Source organism: Bacillus rossius, chromosome 13, assembly GCF_032445375.1.
Source record: "Bacillus rossius redtenbacheri isolate Brsri chromosome 13, Brsri_v3, whole genome shotgun sequence".
Taxonomy (NCBI): domain Eukaryota; kingdom Metazoa; phylum Arthropoda; class Insecta; order Phasmatodea; family Bacillidae; genus Bacillus; species Bacillus rossius.
This window is the reverse complement of record NC_086340.1, coordinates 4,447,965-4,467,444: the sequence shown is the minus strand read 5'-3', so window position 1 is coordinate 4,467,444 and position 19,480 is coordinate 4,447,965. Positions and strand designations below refer to the sequence as shown.

The 19,480-nt window shown below is 42.7% G+C and overlaps 1 protein-coding gene across 4 annotated transcripts in view; it reads left to right on the top strand.

The window, feature by feature from the left end:
• LOC134538131 (zinc transporter ZIP11) overlaps nucleotides 1-19,480 on the top strand; it is a 140,663-nt gene that overhangs the window by 108,439 nt on the left and 12,744 nt on the right. For 3 of the 4 annotated variants that reach the window (XM_063379167.1, XM_063379169.1, XM_063379166.1), the window contains exon 7: nucleotides 2,809-2,967. The exons of the other annotated variant lie outside the window; for it this stretch is intronic. In XM_063379167.1, the coding sequence (XP_063235237.1) occupies nucleotides 2,809-2,967 (159 nt within the window). The remainder of the gene's footprint in view (nucleotides 1-2,808; nucleotides 2,968-19,480) is intronic. 4 annotated transcript variants of the gene reach the window in all.

The window sequence follows — 19,480 nt, the reverse complement described above, 5'->3', positions numbered from 1 at the left end:
GTTAGCAAGATACCTATTGCCGGTGACCTTTTTCTGTCTTACAAGGTTTTTAAGTATATTTTATTTGTTTAGCTGCTTCCATTAAATGTTGCGAACATACGTTTGGACGTATTTTTTTAGCAACTGAATATCAGAGCGAAAAAAAATAGAATTTAATTATTTATTAAGTACTTAAATTTAATGATCGTCAATAAAATATGTCTATACATATAGACCGGAAAAATTCGCGAATTCATTTCGCGATAGGCTAAAATACAAATCGTTATACCTCAGTGCTGCCTCTGCTATTGGTTCACAACTCACCTGGAGGACTCTGGGCCAATGAGAAACACCCAACCAAAGCTTTATTGAATCACAAGCTGCTACGCTGGAACGTCACACAAGACAGCAAGCAGCCAATGAGTGGGTGGCATTTGACCGAGTGTACGTATAACTATGCAGTTCATCCTGCAGGTCATTGAACCCGCGAATTTTTCCGGTCCCTAACCATGCCCCTACCTATAGATAGGGACTGGAAAAATTCGCTGTTTCAATGACCACTAGGATGGACTCCACGATTCTCCATGTACTCGGGCAACTATCACCTGGTCATTGGCTACCGACTCGGGACACCTGTTTACTGCGATTCTTATGATTCGATACTTCTTTTGTTAGCATACAATCCGCGAATTTTTTCCGGTCTCTACCTATGGATAGAGACCTGTAAAACACCTGTTTACTGCGATTCTTATGATTCGATACTTCTTTTGTTAGCATACAATCCGCGAATTTTTTCCGGTCTCTACCTATGGATAGAGACCTGTAAAATTCGCGGATTCATTTCGCGATAGGATAAAGTCCGAATACTTTTGACATTATTTTGCTTCAGTGATTGGGCCACAGTCTATCTGAAGGACTCTGGGCCAATGAAAAATCTTTTAAAAGAAGAATTAGCGAATCACGATCATTCCAGTCAACAGGTGTTACGAGTGGGTAACCAATCAGCATATCAGGGCCGGTTTAAGGTAAATTGGCGCCCTAGGCGAAAAACCTTAATTACCCCCCCCTCCCCCCGTGCCGGACACCCCAAAAAAAATTCCTTGCCTTAAAATACATCACGTAAGACTAAGATTTTGTCAACAATCAAATGTAAGCAGGCTTTTTTTTTACTTTTTTTACTTATTACAAATATAAACAGGTGACCGTGGACTTTAAATAATACTTATATCAATATAAACATCCCAAACTGTTACAAAAATCCATTTTCATCTAGTTTAAATAATCGTTAAACATATTACATGAGCTGTTATGTGTCGATCTACTTGGCGCCCTAGGCGGTTGCCTAGTTCGCCTGTATCTTTGAATATATATACTGTATAGAAGTCGCCAGCCCAGGTTAAAATTTCTAATACGGTTTTGAGGTGGTTGGTTAATTCACCGCCGCAATCGCCACCATCTCTAGGACATCGACTTGTGGTGGTCCCTAGCGGACAAGTGTCGAACTCTTCAAACACCCCTTCCCCCTCCCGTTGAACGACCTTGAGCTGCAGTGAATGATGGGTGGGAGGTGCGGGGAATGAAAGCGGGCGACAGTGCTGCGCTCTAACGGGTAAATAACAACTAAGACGATACAGGGCGTTACGGCAGCGCACTGCAGCGGTGAAGTTCCCAAGCTGCTCATCATACGCTCCTGAAAAAACGTATAGTAAATCCTATCCACTCGCGACTTCTATACAGTATATACAGAGGTGCCCCCCCCCCCCCCCCAAACACTATGACTCACCCCCCCCCCCCCCCCCCAACCTAATGATGCGCCCCCCCAGAAATTTTTTATGCCATTTTCTCAATGATTTACTCAATGATTTTATAATATTATACTTTTTTAGTATTATATTTTATCACATTTTGCATTAATTGAAACTGATTTTCTAATAATAATAATTTTGGTCATATCAGGTAATATTTCCGTCCTGAACCGACAGATGCCAAACTGCTTTTGTTGAGGAAAGTGCGGGGTTGCCAATTTGGATTTACAAGATCCCTTTCAATTATCAAAGCACCAGAAACGTATTTTCACATTAGAAGCTATAATTATGTAAATATATACATTTTTCTCGTCTTTAAACCACACCCCCCCCCCCCCCTCTGAAATATTAGAGACGCAGTCTGCGTCGTTACCCCCCCCCCCCCTCCTCCTTGTGGGCACCCCTGGTATATATATATATTCAAAGCCTGTATATGGACGCGCCGGCCCTGCGAGCGGAATGCAATTTGCACGAGTGCGTAGAGGATCACGGAGTCTTATCCTTTAGGTCCCTACCTTGTGACTTGCTGGCTGTCGTGTGTAGGGTTACCAGACACTGATAACAAAAAAGGAGGACATTCACCTCGCAAAAGGAGGACATTTCACTAAAAAGGAGGACAATATATTTTTTAAAAAAAGCCATGAATTAATTGCAATGGAGTACGATATTTTACAATGTTTTGGCATTTAATACAGTTTCAGTATAAAGAATCAAACAAACTATGCATATACAGCATATTAAAAACACGTGCTTCTGCATGTGCTGCTACCTGTCAAGTTGTCACAGAACTACTTACTAGTGGGGTGACTGCGGACAGCGCATTAGCGCGCACCGCGCGCTTTACCCGGAGTGTAACTGCAGGAATTATCTCACTTTATAAAAAAGCCGGACATTTTGGAGCATTTAGAAAAATCCGGCCGGACGCAAAAAAATACATAAAAAGGAGGACATGTCCTCCTTTTGCCGGACGTCTGGTAACCCTAGTCGTGTGTGAGTGACCGGAGTGACCGGAGTGGTGGCGCAGGTACGGCCAGCTGAGCGGCATGGTGGAGCCGGTGTTCGGGGTGCTGGGGGCCGCCGCGGTCTCTCTGGCGCGCCCCGCGCTGCCCTACGCCCTGGCCTTCGCCGCCGGCGCCATGGTGCACGTGGTCGTCGACGACCTGGTGCCCGAGGCCCACGCCAGGTCAGTCACTGCCCCCTGTGCCGTTCACCCCGTGTCGAGGTGTCTCACAAAAACACTCCAGCTTTTTTTCCAACAGTCATGGCTAGGGACCTGCAAAATTTCGCGAAAAGATCTCGAGAGTAGCTGGAAGTTAAAACACTGCAGCATCGTCTGTGTTTCGTGATTGGGTGAGTTACTTTGAGGTGCGTGTCGATTGTTACAACAACCGATCGCACTAATCCGGTGCGGAAGAGAAACTCGTCCTCAGTGGCTCGTGCAAACAAGGCAACGACTTCTGTCGCGGACGGCCGCCAATCGCAAGGAAGAAACCGCTGGTGTGGGTATACCTTGTTGCAGTCTAGTAGGCATTCAGAATTTTTTCGCGAAAATTTCCTGCCCCTAGTCATGGCAAATTGTGAGGGTGCAGCAGTACGGTGACCACATTCTCATCGGCCCCGTCAAGAGAGGGACGACACCTCTCCCCGACCTCAGTCAATAACCACAGGAGAAAAGCTACAGTATTTTGTGAAATACCTTGACACGAAATGTATTCGCGAAATGCAGGTGTGTCTAGTCATTGCCCTATGCTAGGGACCGGAACAATTCGCGGGTTCAATGACCTGCAGGATGAACTCCATATAGTTCTACGTACACTCGGTCAAATGCCACCCACTCATTGGCAGCTTGCTGTCTTGTGAGACGTTCCAGCGTAGCAGCCTGTGATTCGATAAAGCTTTGGTTGGGTGTTTCTCATTGGCCCAGAGTCATCCAGGTGAGTTGTGAACCAATAGCAGAGGCAGCACTGAGTTATAACGATTTGTATTTTAGCCTATCGCGAAATGAATTCGCGAATTTTTCCGGTCTCTAGTCATGGCAAATTGTGAGGGTGCAGCAGTACGGTGACCACATTCTCATTGGCTCCGTCAAGAGCGGGACGACACCTCTCGCCGACCTCAGCCAATAACCACAGGAGAAAAGCTACAGTATTTTGTGAAATACCTTGACATGAAATGTATTCGCGAAATACAAGTGTCTCTAGTCATTACCCCTATGCTATTCACTCCGTGGACGGGAGTGACATCTCTAGCAGTGCCGTTGATCAGAGGCGCTTACACATTTTTTTTTGTGTTTGGGGGGGGGGGGGGGTAGATGGTAAATCGTAAAAAAAAAAAAAATAGCCAGTCATGGGTACTGTCAACAGAAGTGAAAACTTAAAACTTTGTTTTTAAATGTGTAATATGACACCATTTTTACGTCAAATGTACGTAAGTAATGATTTTGGTATTATATCAGTACGATGTCAGCATTATATAATTTATCCTTACATCAATTTTTAGTCACAACAGATGTCAGTGGTAGGTACTTGTGAACTGACTTCGCACAAGTCGTGTGCAGATTTGTACTCATGGCCTGCTGCGCACTCGCTTATGTTTTTTTTTTTAATTGTGAACTCAGCCTAATGCACGATTTTTGCACCCCGCATGAAAGAGCCAAAGGTTTTCCCTGTGTCTATGCAGGTTTAATCTGGGCTAAACATATCTAATTTTAGTCTAGAGTTAAGTGTGAAGGGAGTTAGTCATAGCATCAGTCGCTGCTATGGCTGACCAATCCCGTCCTAGCACATGAAGCATGCTACCCTTCCTGCGTGGCTAAAAACCCTGCCTGATTTGGCGTATAGGCTTCGGTCTGTGACGCACTTATATATAAGAGTCTTACCTAATTAGACCTCTCCCAAATACATTTAGTTTTTAAAGTTAGAAAATAAATAAATAAAATGGTAGTGTTTGTAAATATCGTCCGTGGCGTGGTAACTTGTTACGCCACGAAAACAGGTGCTTGATATATCACTTCCTGGACTCCCGCGTGCGCGCATGCAAATGCATTCAGTTTTTCATTAAAATTGAGAAATTAGAGCACTTTGTGAAGGACGAGGGGAAGAAGGTGTAAAGGAGGGTGGGGGTGTGGGAGAGAAATTGTTGTGGTTACAAAAAGTGGAAGGGTCCGCAGAAAGTAATTTTTTTCTCGGCGTTATCAAGCTTCAAAAGTACTTCCGGTTGTTAAATTCTTACTCTTCCTGGGGAAGGGGGGGAAGTTTGAATAAAGGTGTTCTTAAATACGTTGGAGCAACTCGTGTTCTTACTTGTAGGCAATTGTAGGAAAGACCTCCCCTGATTGGCTGGCACATGAGCCAACAGGAAGAGACTTCTCGTGACTCCCGACAGTAAGTATATACAGGACCCTACCATCTTCTAGCTCTCTCAGTTGATTTCTCAACCTGAAGATGCCTGAAGGAATACAGAGCGAAACTACGGTACGGTCTTCCTCTTCGATGCGGCTTGTTGTCCAAGACAGATAATTTATTAGATAATGGCCGCTATAGCAATTTTTTTTTCTCGCACGCGCGTGACCTGCAGGTCTTGTTTGTTTCCTACACGTGAACTTATGGAAATGTGGATTCACTAGGCTTGTGAGTTAGCCGTTTATGCAGACGTTTGTTTAGGCTAAAACTCTCAAGCCTGGACAACAAGGACAATGGCCGCCGAAGCCTGCGAACTTCATAAATAAACCTGTCTGAGCATTGTTGCGCTGTGAAAATTTCGAAAACGAAAAATAAAAAGAACACTTTCATATTTCTGCGCGAAGTCGGCACGTGATTGGCTCAACCCGTCCCTCGTGGTTTTTTTTTCTCTTCTAACTGACAGCGATCGGTACAAACTCGTAGAAATTAAAAATGTAATGGACGACGTTTTCGTTAGGTGATGTTTCAATCCGTGAACTTCGTTTCTGTTGTTCAATGCGTGATAATGTTTAGTTAATCAGGGCGGTATTACAAGACGTTCGGGTGAGGCAGCGAACAAACACTGCCTTGTTGAGACACGACCGTAACCTAACTCGCGGGCCGTATTACAGAACGTGTCCAGACCGAATCCCAGCAAGGAAACAAATAGGCAACCGTTTTGATAAACGGTGCCCTGCGCGAAGCTAGAAACTGGTTTCAACGCGTTCTAGCGGACGTTTCGCAATCATCGATACAATTTGTACAGAAAATAATACCACAGATAGCAGCACCATCGCACATAAATATAATCGCCTTTCTAATTTTCCCAAGTACTTTGTAAGTTGCTTGTTATGACCAATTTTAAGTGTACGAAATGTATTCCAAGATAGTTTCGCTATCATAAAGTTTTATTTGACACACCAACACGCTTGGTACGTCCCCTGATGATCACAAAAATGAGTCAATGGAACCGCCGGACACGGGCCCGCCATCTAAACATAATCAACGAAAAATGCGCGGAATTTGGGCAACAGTACGGCAACGGATAGGACACCGAAATCCGTTCCCTAAAAATAAAGGACTGGCCGTGTCCTATGGATCATTAGGAAACGGTTAGGGTACAGGTGTAGCATATTCAACAGCTTAAAACCCTTCTGTGTCTTGGAATACCTTCATGTTCGTCAGCTAGTTTACTGGTGCGGAGGTGGTGTGAGGCAGAGAGGAAAGGTAAAAATGCGTCCAAGAAGCGCGGAGAAACGTTAGCCTCAGGCTTTGAATAAAGCCTCAGGTTAGCGGCGCCATGGAGGGTGGGGGGGGGGAGGGGGGAGGGAGAAGCGCCCGGTAATGAAACGCCTGTCGCAACAGCTGTCGAGAGGCGCGCAATCGCGCGACAACCCCCTCCCCCCCCCCTTTAGCTTGCTTATCGCCTTCGTGCCGAGGAAAAAGTGTTGTGGGCGCGCTTTTTGTGGGTTACACGGTTGGAGGGGATGTGAGGGGGGGAGAGAGACAGTTATCGGTGCCGGAAGTCGTCAACAAGATAACGCTGTCGCGGCGCTCGCTCTCTCCTTCGCTTGTGCCCTTATGCCACGTCGGCTGACTCCCGGCATGCACCGCGCATGCGCACCCTCGGCGATTTGTCGCACCTCTGCTCGGCGCGAGTGAAAAATGAACGAACTAATCGAGTTTCGGCGTCTCGCGGACAATGAATGATGTCACCACGGACCAGGCGCGGCTCAGGAAAGGAAAAGGGGGGGGGGGAGGGGGGTTTACGATAGACCCTCACGAGCCCGAAGTCCGAAATATATATATAGACCGGACAAATCCGCGTATTCATTTCACGATATGCTAGAATCCAAACAACTGTACCTTTATATTGCTTCTGCGATTGGCTTATAGTTTTATCTGAAGGATTTTGATCCAATGGAAAACCCTTCAACCAAAAAAGTATCGAATCGCAAGCGTCCCTGTTTACACGTATCACGAGTCAGTAGCCAATAAGCAGGTGGCATTTGCCTGTGTGTGTTGGAGATTGTGGAGTCTATCCTAGAGGTCATCGAAAGCGCGAATTTTTCCGGTCTCTATGTATATATATTTGACTAAATAATGAGTTAAGCTTTTATTTAATCGAAAGGTGTATGAAACTATTTGACACCATGAACTTGTAAATATGCCAAGACCATCTTTCTTGACTTATTTCCTGTCCTTCCTGTGTACGTCCCGGAGCCGTCCCTATTACGGACGGAAAGCTGGTAGGTGGGGAGGGGGGAAACAATAGTTAACACAGTCGGCACTCTTTAATCGGGCATTCTTCGTTTCGGCACATCCTCGAATCCGGCACCGATATAACCGCTTGCTGTCTTTTTTTTTTTTTTTTTAGTTCATTCGAACGTTTGTTGACGGGTGCAAATTAAAACCAGACACCTTTTAAAACACATATTCTCCCACGTGTGTTTCGTTTCATGCCGTAGAACAGATTATTACAATTCGATATAAATATCATGGTATAAATTTACTCGTATCTTTGGTGCTGTTCCCATTAAACCTTCACTGACGCTGGATTATCAGGCAAAATCCGGTAATCCGGCACCGCTATGGTCCTGAAGGTGCCTTTACTGAAGCTTGCCGAATTTTGGAAACGTCCGCCACGTTTCTCACTTGCGATCGATCCGGGTTCGACTCTCGCCGAGACCCAGGTATGCTGATCACATGGCTGCTAAACGATGCGCGGAGCTGTAGTGGAAAGTGTTTATTTTAAAAAACTGTTCAATAATTCTGAATGGTATCGTAGTATCACTAGCAGTGTGTCCGATGGTAAATTTATAAAAATAACTATGAAATTATACAACTAAAACTTTATAGCGACGTAACTGAGAAATACATGACCCTAACATTTATAAACATTCTTTTAAGAAATACATATATATATGTATGTATATATATTTCAAATTAGAAGAATACCTATGAAATGTGAATTTCCTCTAATTAAAGGCATAATATTTATCAAAAGCATTTGGTCCTCACTTTTGATGAATTACCAAAAACGCTGATAGAACTGACTTTTATTTATAAACAGAAGGATAAACACCAATTTCCATATTTCTAACTTCAAAAATGACAAACTTCCATGCGAACTTTCATCACCTATTTAACCCCCTTAGATGATGAATTTTAAAAAAATCCTTACTTGGTTCTCACCTACGTTATATAAGGAAATCCTATGGAAAATTTCATGCTTCTAGACTCACCGGTTTAAGCTGTGTTTTGTCCGTTTGTCAGTGGTAAAGTTTTATAAAGAAGATTTAAGCTATGAAGTTTGGTTTTGTTATTCAAAATAGCCGAAAATGTTTTTAATTATAAGAATAAATTATATATATTACTTTTTTTAATATAAAATGAATGACGGAGCAAGCTTATTTATATACCTTCATTATTTTAAAATGGAATGTTTTGACGACCGCTTAAGGTCCACCGTCGCGAGTTTGCGACGAGAACTCGTCATGCTTCGCACGTGCTGCATATGATGCACACCTGTACATAATGTAACACGCGAACATGCTTAGATGCGTTTATGTATTTAACTTGCACTGATTACCGTAGTTTTGCCTGATAATTTTATCATGTTTCGAGACTTTTTTTTATTCGTAGTTAATCTGCGATACTCATTAGTGTAACCGTTTAAAAAAAAAAGTTAGTAGCTACGAAATTTTTGAGGGAACCAGTTAGATTTCGTTTCGTATGTGTGTTTTTGTTTATGTAAAATGTAAACCTTTTTAGTTGAACAGAAAATTCGTAAGTTCGGCATGGAGGATATAACACAGCTATAGAGATGCAAAACAGTCGAGAAAATAAAAATAAAATATTTCATCGGAGCGGAAGCACGAAATGCGAAGGAGTAACTCCCGTGAAACTCACTTCATTACCTGAGCAATTATCTCTGAGAATTGTACAGAATTATCATATGCCGGATATGTGTCTGTTAACTGGAAATGGCGTTCAGGGTAGTTAACGGAGTAGCATTGATAAATATCTACTATAATGATGATTTGTAGCAGTGCTTAGCAGCTGGAGGGGTGTTTTTTTTTTTAAAGAAGAGCTTCGGTAAAGAAATGTCCTAATTAGCTCGTTTGAAGGCAATTTTCAAGTACCTTGGAAAAGTTGGTCCCAACAAGCTATCGTGCGCGCGATTTTATCTTCGTTAACGTCCCGTTCAATTTCGGGCCAGCCGCGTTCTACCTGGACACACACGCGGTGCGGAGAGCTTCAGAAGAAACCACGACATTTGGAAACCACCCAAGATACCCGAGTGGCTTCTGTTTAGGAAACGCGTTTAAGAAGACGCTGAAGGCGGGTGGGTAGTTTGGTTTCAACGTATTTCAGTTTTAAAATGTATTTTTATGGGGATGAGAAAGGCTAATGGCGGTATTCCAAAACATTCGGGTAGTGTAGCGAACAAGCACTGCCTAGTTGGGACACAACTGTAACCTTACTCGCGGCCCGTATTCCAGAAACGTGTCCAAACGGAACCCAAGTAAAGAATCGAATGGGCAACAGTTTTAGTAACCGGTGCTAGAAACTGGTTTCGACGCATTCTAGCGGGCGTTTGGCAACCATCGATACAATTGCTACGGTAAGAATCCTAGAGATAGCAGCACATGCGGGTGCGCCATCTGGACGACATCAACGAAAAAAGTGGGTTCTGCGCGGGGACGCACCACAACGCCGAAATGGCAAATTGACCACAACGCCGACAGCTAGAATACTGCTGTGTACCACAACGCCGAAATACACTAACGCCGAAAAATGTCATTGCAGGACTGCCACAAAGGTTAGGTTAGGTTAGACTAGGTTAGGTTAGACTAGGGTTAAGTTAGGTTAGGTTATATTACGCTAGGTTAGGTAAGGTTAGGTTTGATTGTGGTATTTCGGCGTTAAGGTACATTTATGAAACACACACAAATTCATTCAGTCGTTATTTCGGCGTTGTGGTACACAGCAGTTTTCTAGCTGTCGGGCGTTGTGGTAACGACCGGCTCTGCGCATGCGCGGAATTTGTGCAACAGAACGGCAACGGATAGGACACCAAAATCCGTTCCCTAAAAATAAGGTACTGGCACTAGGAACATGTTTAGGATACAGTTGTGGCATATTCAAAACCTAAAACCTCATTGTTGTCTCTTGGAATACCGGCCTGAAACGCGTTTTTTTTTCCAGAGTTATTTTTAGACAGAAACGCCCGGTAAAGATTCCTGAAAGTACCAAAGGGCTTTACATTACATATTCATCTTCATTTCCCCACCATCTAATGTCACGGTCACCGCTCAGATTTCAAAGTTGCCCTATGCACGACGAGAAGACTGCGTGCCAGTTACTGTTACTGTTAATAAACATTTATTCTATGGGCATCGTAAATCTGTTAATGTGCGTTCCCTGCTTTCATACAACCAAATTTTCAGTATTAAACTATAAAAAATTATTAAAGGTTTAAAACTGTTGAAACCAATACGGTATTTTTTTGGGTTCCTATCTCTTCTACTTAGTTATTTCTCACCTATAACTTAACTATGTATTTAATGTGCCGACGGAACTTTGTAACTTACTACTGTAGATTTTTTTGCGTATTGTCTTTTTCATAAATAAATAAAACAAGTTCGTTGGCAATTTTTTTTTTAAATAATTAGCTGTAAAGTTTTGTTTTTAACATTTTGGTGATTTACTCAGAAGAATAATTAAATGTATTATAGAATTGTAAAGTTGTAAAGTTTTAGATCATGATAATTATAATATATCCAAAATAAATGTACGTATCATATAGTTGAGCGAGTTATGGTCGCAGTGTAGTTTTGACGTTCGCAGCCAGGAACCATGGGGAAAAGAGAATTAGGCTACCTAAACATTGAAACAGTATAAAACTATGGATTTCAAACCTGGAAGAAGTGCCACTTTAGCGAACGGCGCTCGAATATCTTGGGACAGAAATAAAACACGCTTTTTTTTTACGTCCTGGCGAGCTATTCCCAGAAAACTAAGAGTGATCATTTAACAGTGATCCTAGCGTTAGACTGCGCTTTATGCTTGCTCCAGCTGAGCATGGGACAATTAGTAACGACCCGGTGCCAGGGAGGATGCGTGACTCGGCTGAACTCTCTCCAAGAGTGTGAGAGAGAGAGAGAGAGAGAGAGAGAGAGAGAGAGAGAGAGAGAGAGAGAGAGAGAGAGAGAGAGAGGCAGTTGATAGGAATGCGGTCCGGGGAAGGATAACAAAATCAGGTTGCTGCCATTTAATTTTTAAAAGTCACGATCTGAAGCGAGAACCGCCGCCTCCGAGACGTCCCAGCAAGCTCCACGGCCGCTGGCATGGGATGTTCTGAGGAAGTTAAGGGTTTTAGTCGTGCGAAATGGCCTGAAAAAAAGGGTAAAAGGTTTCCTTCAGTGTGCAAAACTTCGCTAATCGGATGATCGTTTGGTGACGTTCGTGGTTATAAAATATGTCCAAGAAGTGATGATGATATTCTGAAATACTAAAAAAAAAGTTGATATGTTTAAAATGTGACGTCGTGACAATTTCGGACGCATGGGAGGGGATGGTTATCTCCTTCCTCCCCCTTGAAATCCTAAAAAAAAAGGTAGCATTCCTAACAACAAAATAAAAGAATTTGGAATCAAAACAGTTATCAAAGTGGTTAGGTTCCCCCACCCTTTCCATGAAATGAAGTTCAGCGAACGCTCCTGCGTAAAATTGTCAAAAATTATGGCGTTTAATAATTTTTTTATAAATAATAATACGAATAATTACAATAAGTAAAATCAGAAAGCTGCATAAAATAATGTCACAGAAGTCGTAAGTGAAGTATCGTGTGTTACGTTATTCCACGGCTGCTTGCGTGCAGGCTCGGACACCAGTTTTCATTGGAACATTTTATCGGAGACTCCATTGTAGCCACATTTCCTGTTCGGGACTTCCGTCCCAGTGGCATGAAATTTCCGTATCGCAGGATACACGTTTTACGACTGTATTACAAAACATTGAAATTTTTTATCTTCATACTTAATATGAAAGTATTATACATAAACAACCTTCCGGAAGAAATTCTCCTAATGATGGTTGAAAAAAAAATCCATTGTGTAGTTTAGAAAAAGCAAGCGAACAAACAGACGCGGATGGCAACTTAGTTTTATACAATTCAGGCCCGTTCTACAATGAATCGGAAACGGAGACGGAAATCACGGAAAAGAGTTTCTACAACAGCGCACGGACGGAGACGAACCAGTACGGATTATCACGGAAATGCTCACAGCTCTTCCGTTTTCCTTTATCTGTGCGACCAATAGAAAACCGAGAATTTGGCTGCGGTTGTAGCCATGTTTGTTTTTTGTTCTAAATACGTTAAAAAAAATTGTTTCAAGTACAAGCATACCAAGTGTTCTTCTGTTTTGACCTTGTGGTTTATATTCATCATACTTGTAAATTCTGCCCGTGCTACGGTCACGAAGAATCGTTTATTTTCTAATCAATTAAAATATTTTTTTTTTAACCGTGAAGATGCAATTTCATAGGTTGCCATTTTGTTACGTTCCGTGCGAGGTGGAAGCAGCACACACACGCGATAAGATAAATAATGTTCCGGTAGATCCCGTCTCCGTTTCCGTGCCATTGTGGAACGGGTCTTAAGAGATGGTTTATTTTTTGTGTCGCGTTGTCGCACTGTCGCGTCGCGTCGCGTCGCGTCGCGCCGTCGCGACCCCAGCTCGGCGCGGCCGGGCAAGGAGGAAATGGTGGGAGCCCATCCATCTCTCCGACGGGGCTGTTAACTGAGCCGGGCAGTGGACCAGTGGACCAGTGGGCGGTGCCATCCTGCCGGGGGAACGTGTGTCACCACGCCCCTCGTTGCGTGGGAGGGGGGGGGAGGGAGGGAGTTAGTTCTCACGTGGACCGCGCTACGCACATCCTGTGGCGCCAGTGTCGTCCCGTCGTCCTAACCGTCTCCTTCCTCAGGGTTCTGCCAGCGCGGAGTGACTTCACGTGTTCCCTCATGACATCGGAAGACATTAGAGGTGTAAAAGCATGGGCTTCGCAACCGGGGGGGACGGGGGGTGGGACACGTCCCCCCCCCCCATAATAAAAGTCTTAAATTTCGTCCCCTCCAATAATATATTTAGTTCCGTAGTTTCGTAGTTTCTCCTGATGTTTAAATTAATGATTTTGTGTGGATATAGCACCAGCAGATATGTTAACTGTGTTTTTACAAATTTGATCTCTGAAAATATTTTTTATAAAAAATAAATTATATATTGCAACCAACTATAATTAGAATGTTTAGGAAAGAAAAATGCCTAAAATTCACCTTTTTACACCTTATAACCCCAAATTTTCCCTGGGGAGGATCCACCACCCCCCGTTTTTTTTTCTCCAGGGGATGGATATTCCTCAAACAACTAAATCAATTGAAGTCCCGTCCCCCCCAAAAAAAAAATATCCTTGCGACGCCCATGTGTAAAAGTAACGAAAAAAAAGCGTACCCGTATGTATTCGCTACCATAACAATTAGTACTCGTTACTATCGTATCCTTACGTTATTCGTTACTTCTGATACCCCCATAACATGCTATGTTATGTTGCAGCAACGAATCGAGTCGTGTTGCGTACGCGTACAGTATGACGTCGCGGCGTCGCAACATTCGTAATTTGTAGAAAGACATACTTACACATTACATACCAAACTGCGTGAGGTGCATTTTTTCACTTTTTTTTTTTTTTTTTTTTTCGTATTTTGAACCAGGCTTGTGTTTTAAGTCATTCTAAATTAAATTTGATTTAATGGGTAAAGTAGTGTAGAACTACAAGTGAACTGTTCCAAACTACGAAAAATGCGAGTAACGAAATCCGTTCGTGTGTAACGTTTCGTTACTCGGTAGGTACTGGATGACGCACCCGTTACTCAGTACCGAATACATACGGTTTGCTACGGCTCTAGAAGACATTGGTACCATTAACGGATGCAAGGGGGGGGGGGAGATCTGACGATATATCCCACCACCACCACCCCACCCACTGAAATTATGAAAATAAGTTTGACATCTGACCTTAGTAACGAGCAAATTCTTATGTTCTCGTGTTGCAAATACACTTATAATGCGAAAATCGGACACAAAATTTGACACAGAATTCTTAAAAATAATGCCTCTGTAATAAGTATACTCAAATTGTGTTTTTCAACTACATTTCTGGACGCGAATCGCGTAGTTTTGCCATTCGATTAGTAACGAATTTTTTTTTAACTATATAATGAAACTGCTATGATAAATTCAAGAAAGACTTGAAAAAAAAACTAAACCCGGGCTATAAACTTGATTTTCGACGAGGAATTTTACTAAAATACTCCCCATCGTGTTAAAATCCATTAAACAGTTAAAACTATTAAGCTTCCCTTTGGCTTTGTGAACTTAAGTTCGCAAAATCCGCCACGATAGCAGCACCGTGGTTACACATTTCCGTTCCGTGCGTCTTCTGTTTCCATTTCACGAAATTGCTCCTACCAAATGCCGTATACCGAGAGCTAAGATATTACACATCAAAAGGTAAAGGCATTGTGTTATTTTGAGGCAAGATGAGGTGTTATAACACCTGAAATTACAAGCCATGTTGATAATGATAATGTAACAGTCGTAACCCTTTGTTGACGTAAATGTTTTGAATACTTAAATTAGGCCTATATACCTATTTTTTCTTCTTCAAATCACCTCCCGATAAAGAAAAAAAAACTTGTAGGCTATCCGCCTCTGTTTGGTACCTTACACAGAATCGATATTTCAAATTATTTGTTTTTCGTTCAGAGTGGGGAGAATTGTGATCATGGACTGAGTAGCGACGCGCGTATGAAACCTCGCTGTTGGCAACACGTGTCTCCGACGTTAATGTAGCAAAAACCTGTACATATTCATGTCACCTGCTATGGAAACAATCAGATCGTATTTGTATACCTACTTATTAACTGCTTCACATGATTGAAGACGCTTAAACGAGCAGATATTATGAACATTTTTAAGCTTTTTTTTTTATATTCAAAGAACTACAAATGCCACAAATATGAATTTTCTATTAGTATTCACCCAAACAAATACATGCAACCTTTTTATTATTATACTGGTGAATATTTGGCCTAGTTTTTCGTAAAAACAAAATGCAAATTTATTTAATTTGATGTAATTATTAGTGCGCAGTGGCGGCTCTAATTTTTGCGGGGATCTTATATTGTGTATGGGGGCGTTATGTATTGGAAAAAAAGGGGGGGGGGGGGGAGGTAGTGTGTTTGTGAAACATCCACCAGAGCTATCCTTCGGAAAATTTAAAAAAAAAAAAAAAATGGTGCGTGTACACTAGAGATTCGAGGTTGTACGAGGGATTGACCGGTTCATCCCTCGAATTTTTATTTTCCGTAACGGTCCGGGAAACAGGGGGAAAAGTTGCGGGACCTCGCGCCGCGGATTCGAGTGGACACAGCACGCGTGTGAAGGGATCGGGTAGGGAGGCATTGCGGAACGCCAGCGTGTGATCCGACAAGCCTCACGGGAGTTGGGTTCGGGCAAAGGGGGAGGGGGAGGGGGGGAAAGAAAGGGTCGCGGTGACCAGTGTCTGCTGCAAGTGCCCATTGTCGCTCGACCGTGACGTAAAAAAGAGTGGAGGGGAGAAGTCGCAGGGGGGGGGGGGGGAGGGGTTATATTTTTGACAATGCCCCGTCGAGGCCGGGCAGCAGGCACTGGCCCCGGGGTTAGGAAGTAGGATTTGTTTTTTGGGGGGTGAAAGGGGAGTGTGTTTGTCCGCACCGTGGGAGAACAGACTCGGTTCTCATAGGACATCGTGCCCCCCGAAAACCACCCCATTTTTATTTTTGTTCACACGATCTGCAGCGATGCTACCTTGTTTTCGGGGTCGGACCGTAAGGCAGAGGGTCAACAACCCCTTCCTGGTTCCACGGGACACGAACTGCCCTTAGCAGCCCCCCACACCCCACCCCTCTGTGACCATGACATGTTCCAGGAGAGACGGGTTTCTGTGTCTCGCTCGATGTCTGCGCCCTCGGAGGCTAAACTACGTCGGGTCTTGAAAATAGAGAGCAGCACTTTTAGTTTGACTTTGCATTTTAATCGTTTTAACTGTATTCAAGTACCGTTAAAAAAAATTGTTTGTCTGTAAAGTCGGTTTACGGACGATAGTTCAACGTGACGTCATAACAAAACATTGATGAAATGATTGCATACTTTTATGAATAAAATTGGATCATTTTTATTGAATTATCACTTTTTTGTATGGATACAAAGAAGGAGTGAAATGAAATCTACAATTCAATTGATAAATTTACTTTTATTTGCACTCATTAATTCAAATATGTTTATTACTTTAACGAAGAGATTATTTTTACTATAAATTTTATACATGTTTGCCATTTAACTTCTTCCAATCTGTGTTATTCTGTTAAGGATAGGACGATGATAGGAAAAGTAGGAAACGAATGGGAGTGTTTCAAGTTTAATGTGCCTCGAAAAAGTCAAATCGATGGTTGTTCCAATCGAGTGGAAGAGAGATACATAGATGCGGCGCAAGCGTACAATGAGCGTAACGGGACACAGCGTAACGGGACACAGCGTAACGGGACAATGTGCGTTACGGGACACTTTTTCGTGCGTGCAGCCGGCATTCATCGATTTATTAGACGTTGTCACGTCAAAAATTATGGAAGCTCCTCGGGAAATCCAATCTCTAAAATGTTATAAAATCTGAGTAGTGAACAATTACTTTTTTTTTACTGTATATAACGAAACTATTTCAGATTTAACTACGCAGGTTACGTTATTCGTCTGATGATTATATAATTCGAATATTACTGATCACATGTGCAGTTATTTTGTTAAAACATTTCTTAATGTGGGTTCAAGTCTGCAGAGAGTGATTTAAAGCTGCAGCCTTTCATTTCATTTTTTTAATTTGCAACGGTGCAAATATATTTTTTTAACTTCAACATTTAAACAAAACAATATTGTCTTAAATTGCAAATAATAATAATAATAATAATAATCGCAGGCCGCCAGGAGCTTCACTAAGCGGACGAGACACGCCAAGGCAAAAAATAGGAAGTTGCCAGATTTAGTTTTATTGTTGGGTTAGTACGTTTGTCACAATGTTGTTCGTCTGTGCTGATACTTTTTTTTTTTTTTTTTTTACTTAATTCTCTGTGATATCTATGTAATATACAATTGACATCAGTTTGATTTTGATTTGTTTTCTGTGCGTTTTTGTTTTTCATCGTTTTGGTCCGTTCTTGAGGTTTCTCTATGACACACTGTGTGAACTCGTATGTCCACAGTGTTTTAAATCAATCCACCCCATTGTAAGAATGATTCAAAGAACGCAGGCCCGTGTTTCTCAAGCAGTGATTCCGACAGAATATTTTTTGACGAACGTGGTTCTTTATTGTCTGCGTACCTGATGCACAACATTAACACGTAGTTCTCAATATTGCCACACAAGACATGCTGTATGTGTACGGAACGCCTACTGTGGTGAACCAATGTTGCTATACGTACCCGAATTACTGTGTCTGTACCCGGTACACGATAACATCCGCTCAAGTACACAAATGTACCCGAATTTAGAAAAAAAAAATTCTTGGCCCTGGCCGTAACGCCCCTGCCTTTTTGCTACACTTTTAAAGCACAACACAAATTTACGTCGCTATATTTGTATTGTAGGTAATATTATTTACAATAATTTTACGCTAACTTTTAACCCGAAAATATAATTTTTCACGTGTATCTTTAAAGCTGGAAAATGTAGTATTCAACGTTTACATTATCCCCCCCCCCCCTTTACCCGAACTCATTTTAAAAATCATTTCACGGGCCTTAGCATTAGAGCCAATATTGCATTTAAACTATTAAATTTTATGTTAGTCGCGCTATCGTTTCATTTAACAGATGAGTGTATAATGATGTTTGTATTAAAGAATACAGCCATCTTTAGTTTAAATACTTTATTTTTTTGTGTATTATTTTTTCTAACCTAACTAAAACTAAGTGTATTTTGGAGTGGTTCGGGTTAGGGAGGGACCTAGGTGCGTCTCAGGCCGAAGCCTATGCGCCTGGTCATGCAGGGATTAGCCATGCGGGGAGAGGGTTGTATGTACCTGAGAGACACCCGAAAGTACTCGAATGTCGAATTGTGTGTGTACTACGGCTGGCAACACTGTGCGGGATCTAAGCAGCAAAGAGCGGGGCGGTCGTCTCAAGGCCAGCAGAGCCGAGGGGGGAATGAAGGGGAAGGGGGGCAGGGAGGGGTACCTGGTACCGGAGAAGGGAGGGGTGTTATCACACGGCAAGTAGAAGGGGGACGTCGCCATGCTGTTCCGAGCAAGAACGAGATATCATTCACGCCGCAGCTGAACAGCTTCCTTTGAGGGCGCCGTCTGCTCGGGCACACACACACACACACACACACCCTACACACACACACACACGCGCGCGCGGCGCGCAGAGCTTCAGGAGAAAAACAACGCGGTTTGAAAACTACTTAACAAATCCGAGCGAGCCCTGTTTACGAAAAGCTGATGGCGGATAAATATTTCTGTTTCCGTATTTCATTTCTAAACTGTATTTTTTTTTTTTTTTTTTTGGAGAGTGATATAGGGTTAGAACACGTGTGTTCAGAATGATTTTTTTAAACGTGAAAAACACGGTACAGATTCTCGAAAGCACCCAAGGGCCCTTGTATTGACCATCAAGTTCTGTCCCTGCCCGAATACGCCCGAATATTCACATTCGGCCAACCTCGGGATTTGTTTTATTTTTGCGCAGGAAAATATTTCGTAACGAAATGCCTAGTTTGTAAGTCATTTTTTACCTTTTTTCTGTTTTAGTTTCTTAGTTTTTTAGGTGCTGACTGGCGGCGGAGTGAGTGGTCAGTGCAACCACTCACCACCAGGGGCGCTTGCGTCCCTGGTCACTAAATCCAGTACTGGACAACTGGAAAAGCGGACCACGAGTCCAAGTGCCCAACCCCCTCATGGTAGACTCTTTTCTACTCTGTCCAACACTTCATCCAGACCATCCTCTGTCTCCTGTAAATTCCTACACGTAATGCATGCCAATTTGCATCCCGCATGAATGTGCCCAGGGTTTTCCCTGTGTCTATGCAGGTTTTACCTGGGCCCAACCAATCTCTAGTTATAGTCTAGATTTAAGAGTGAGGGGAGTTAGTCATGGCGCC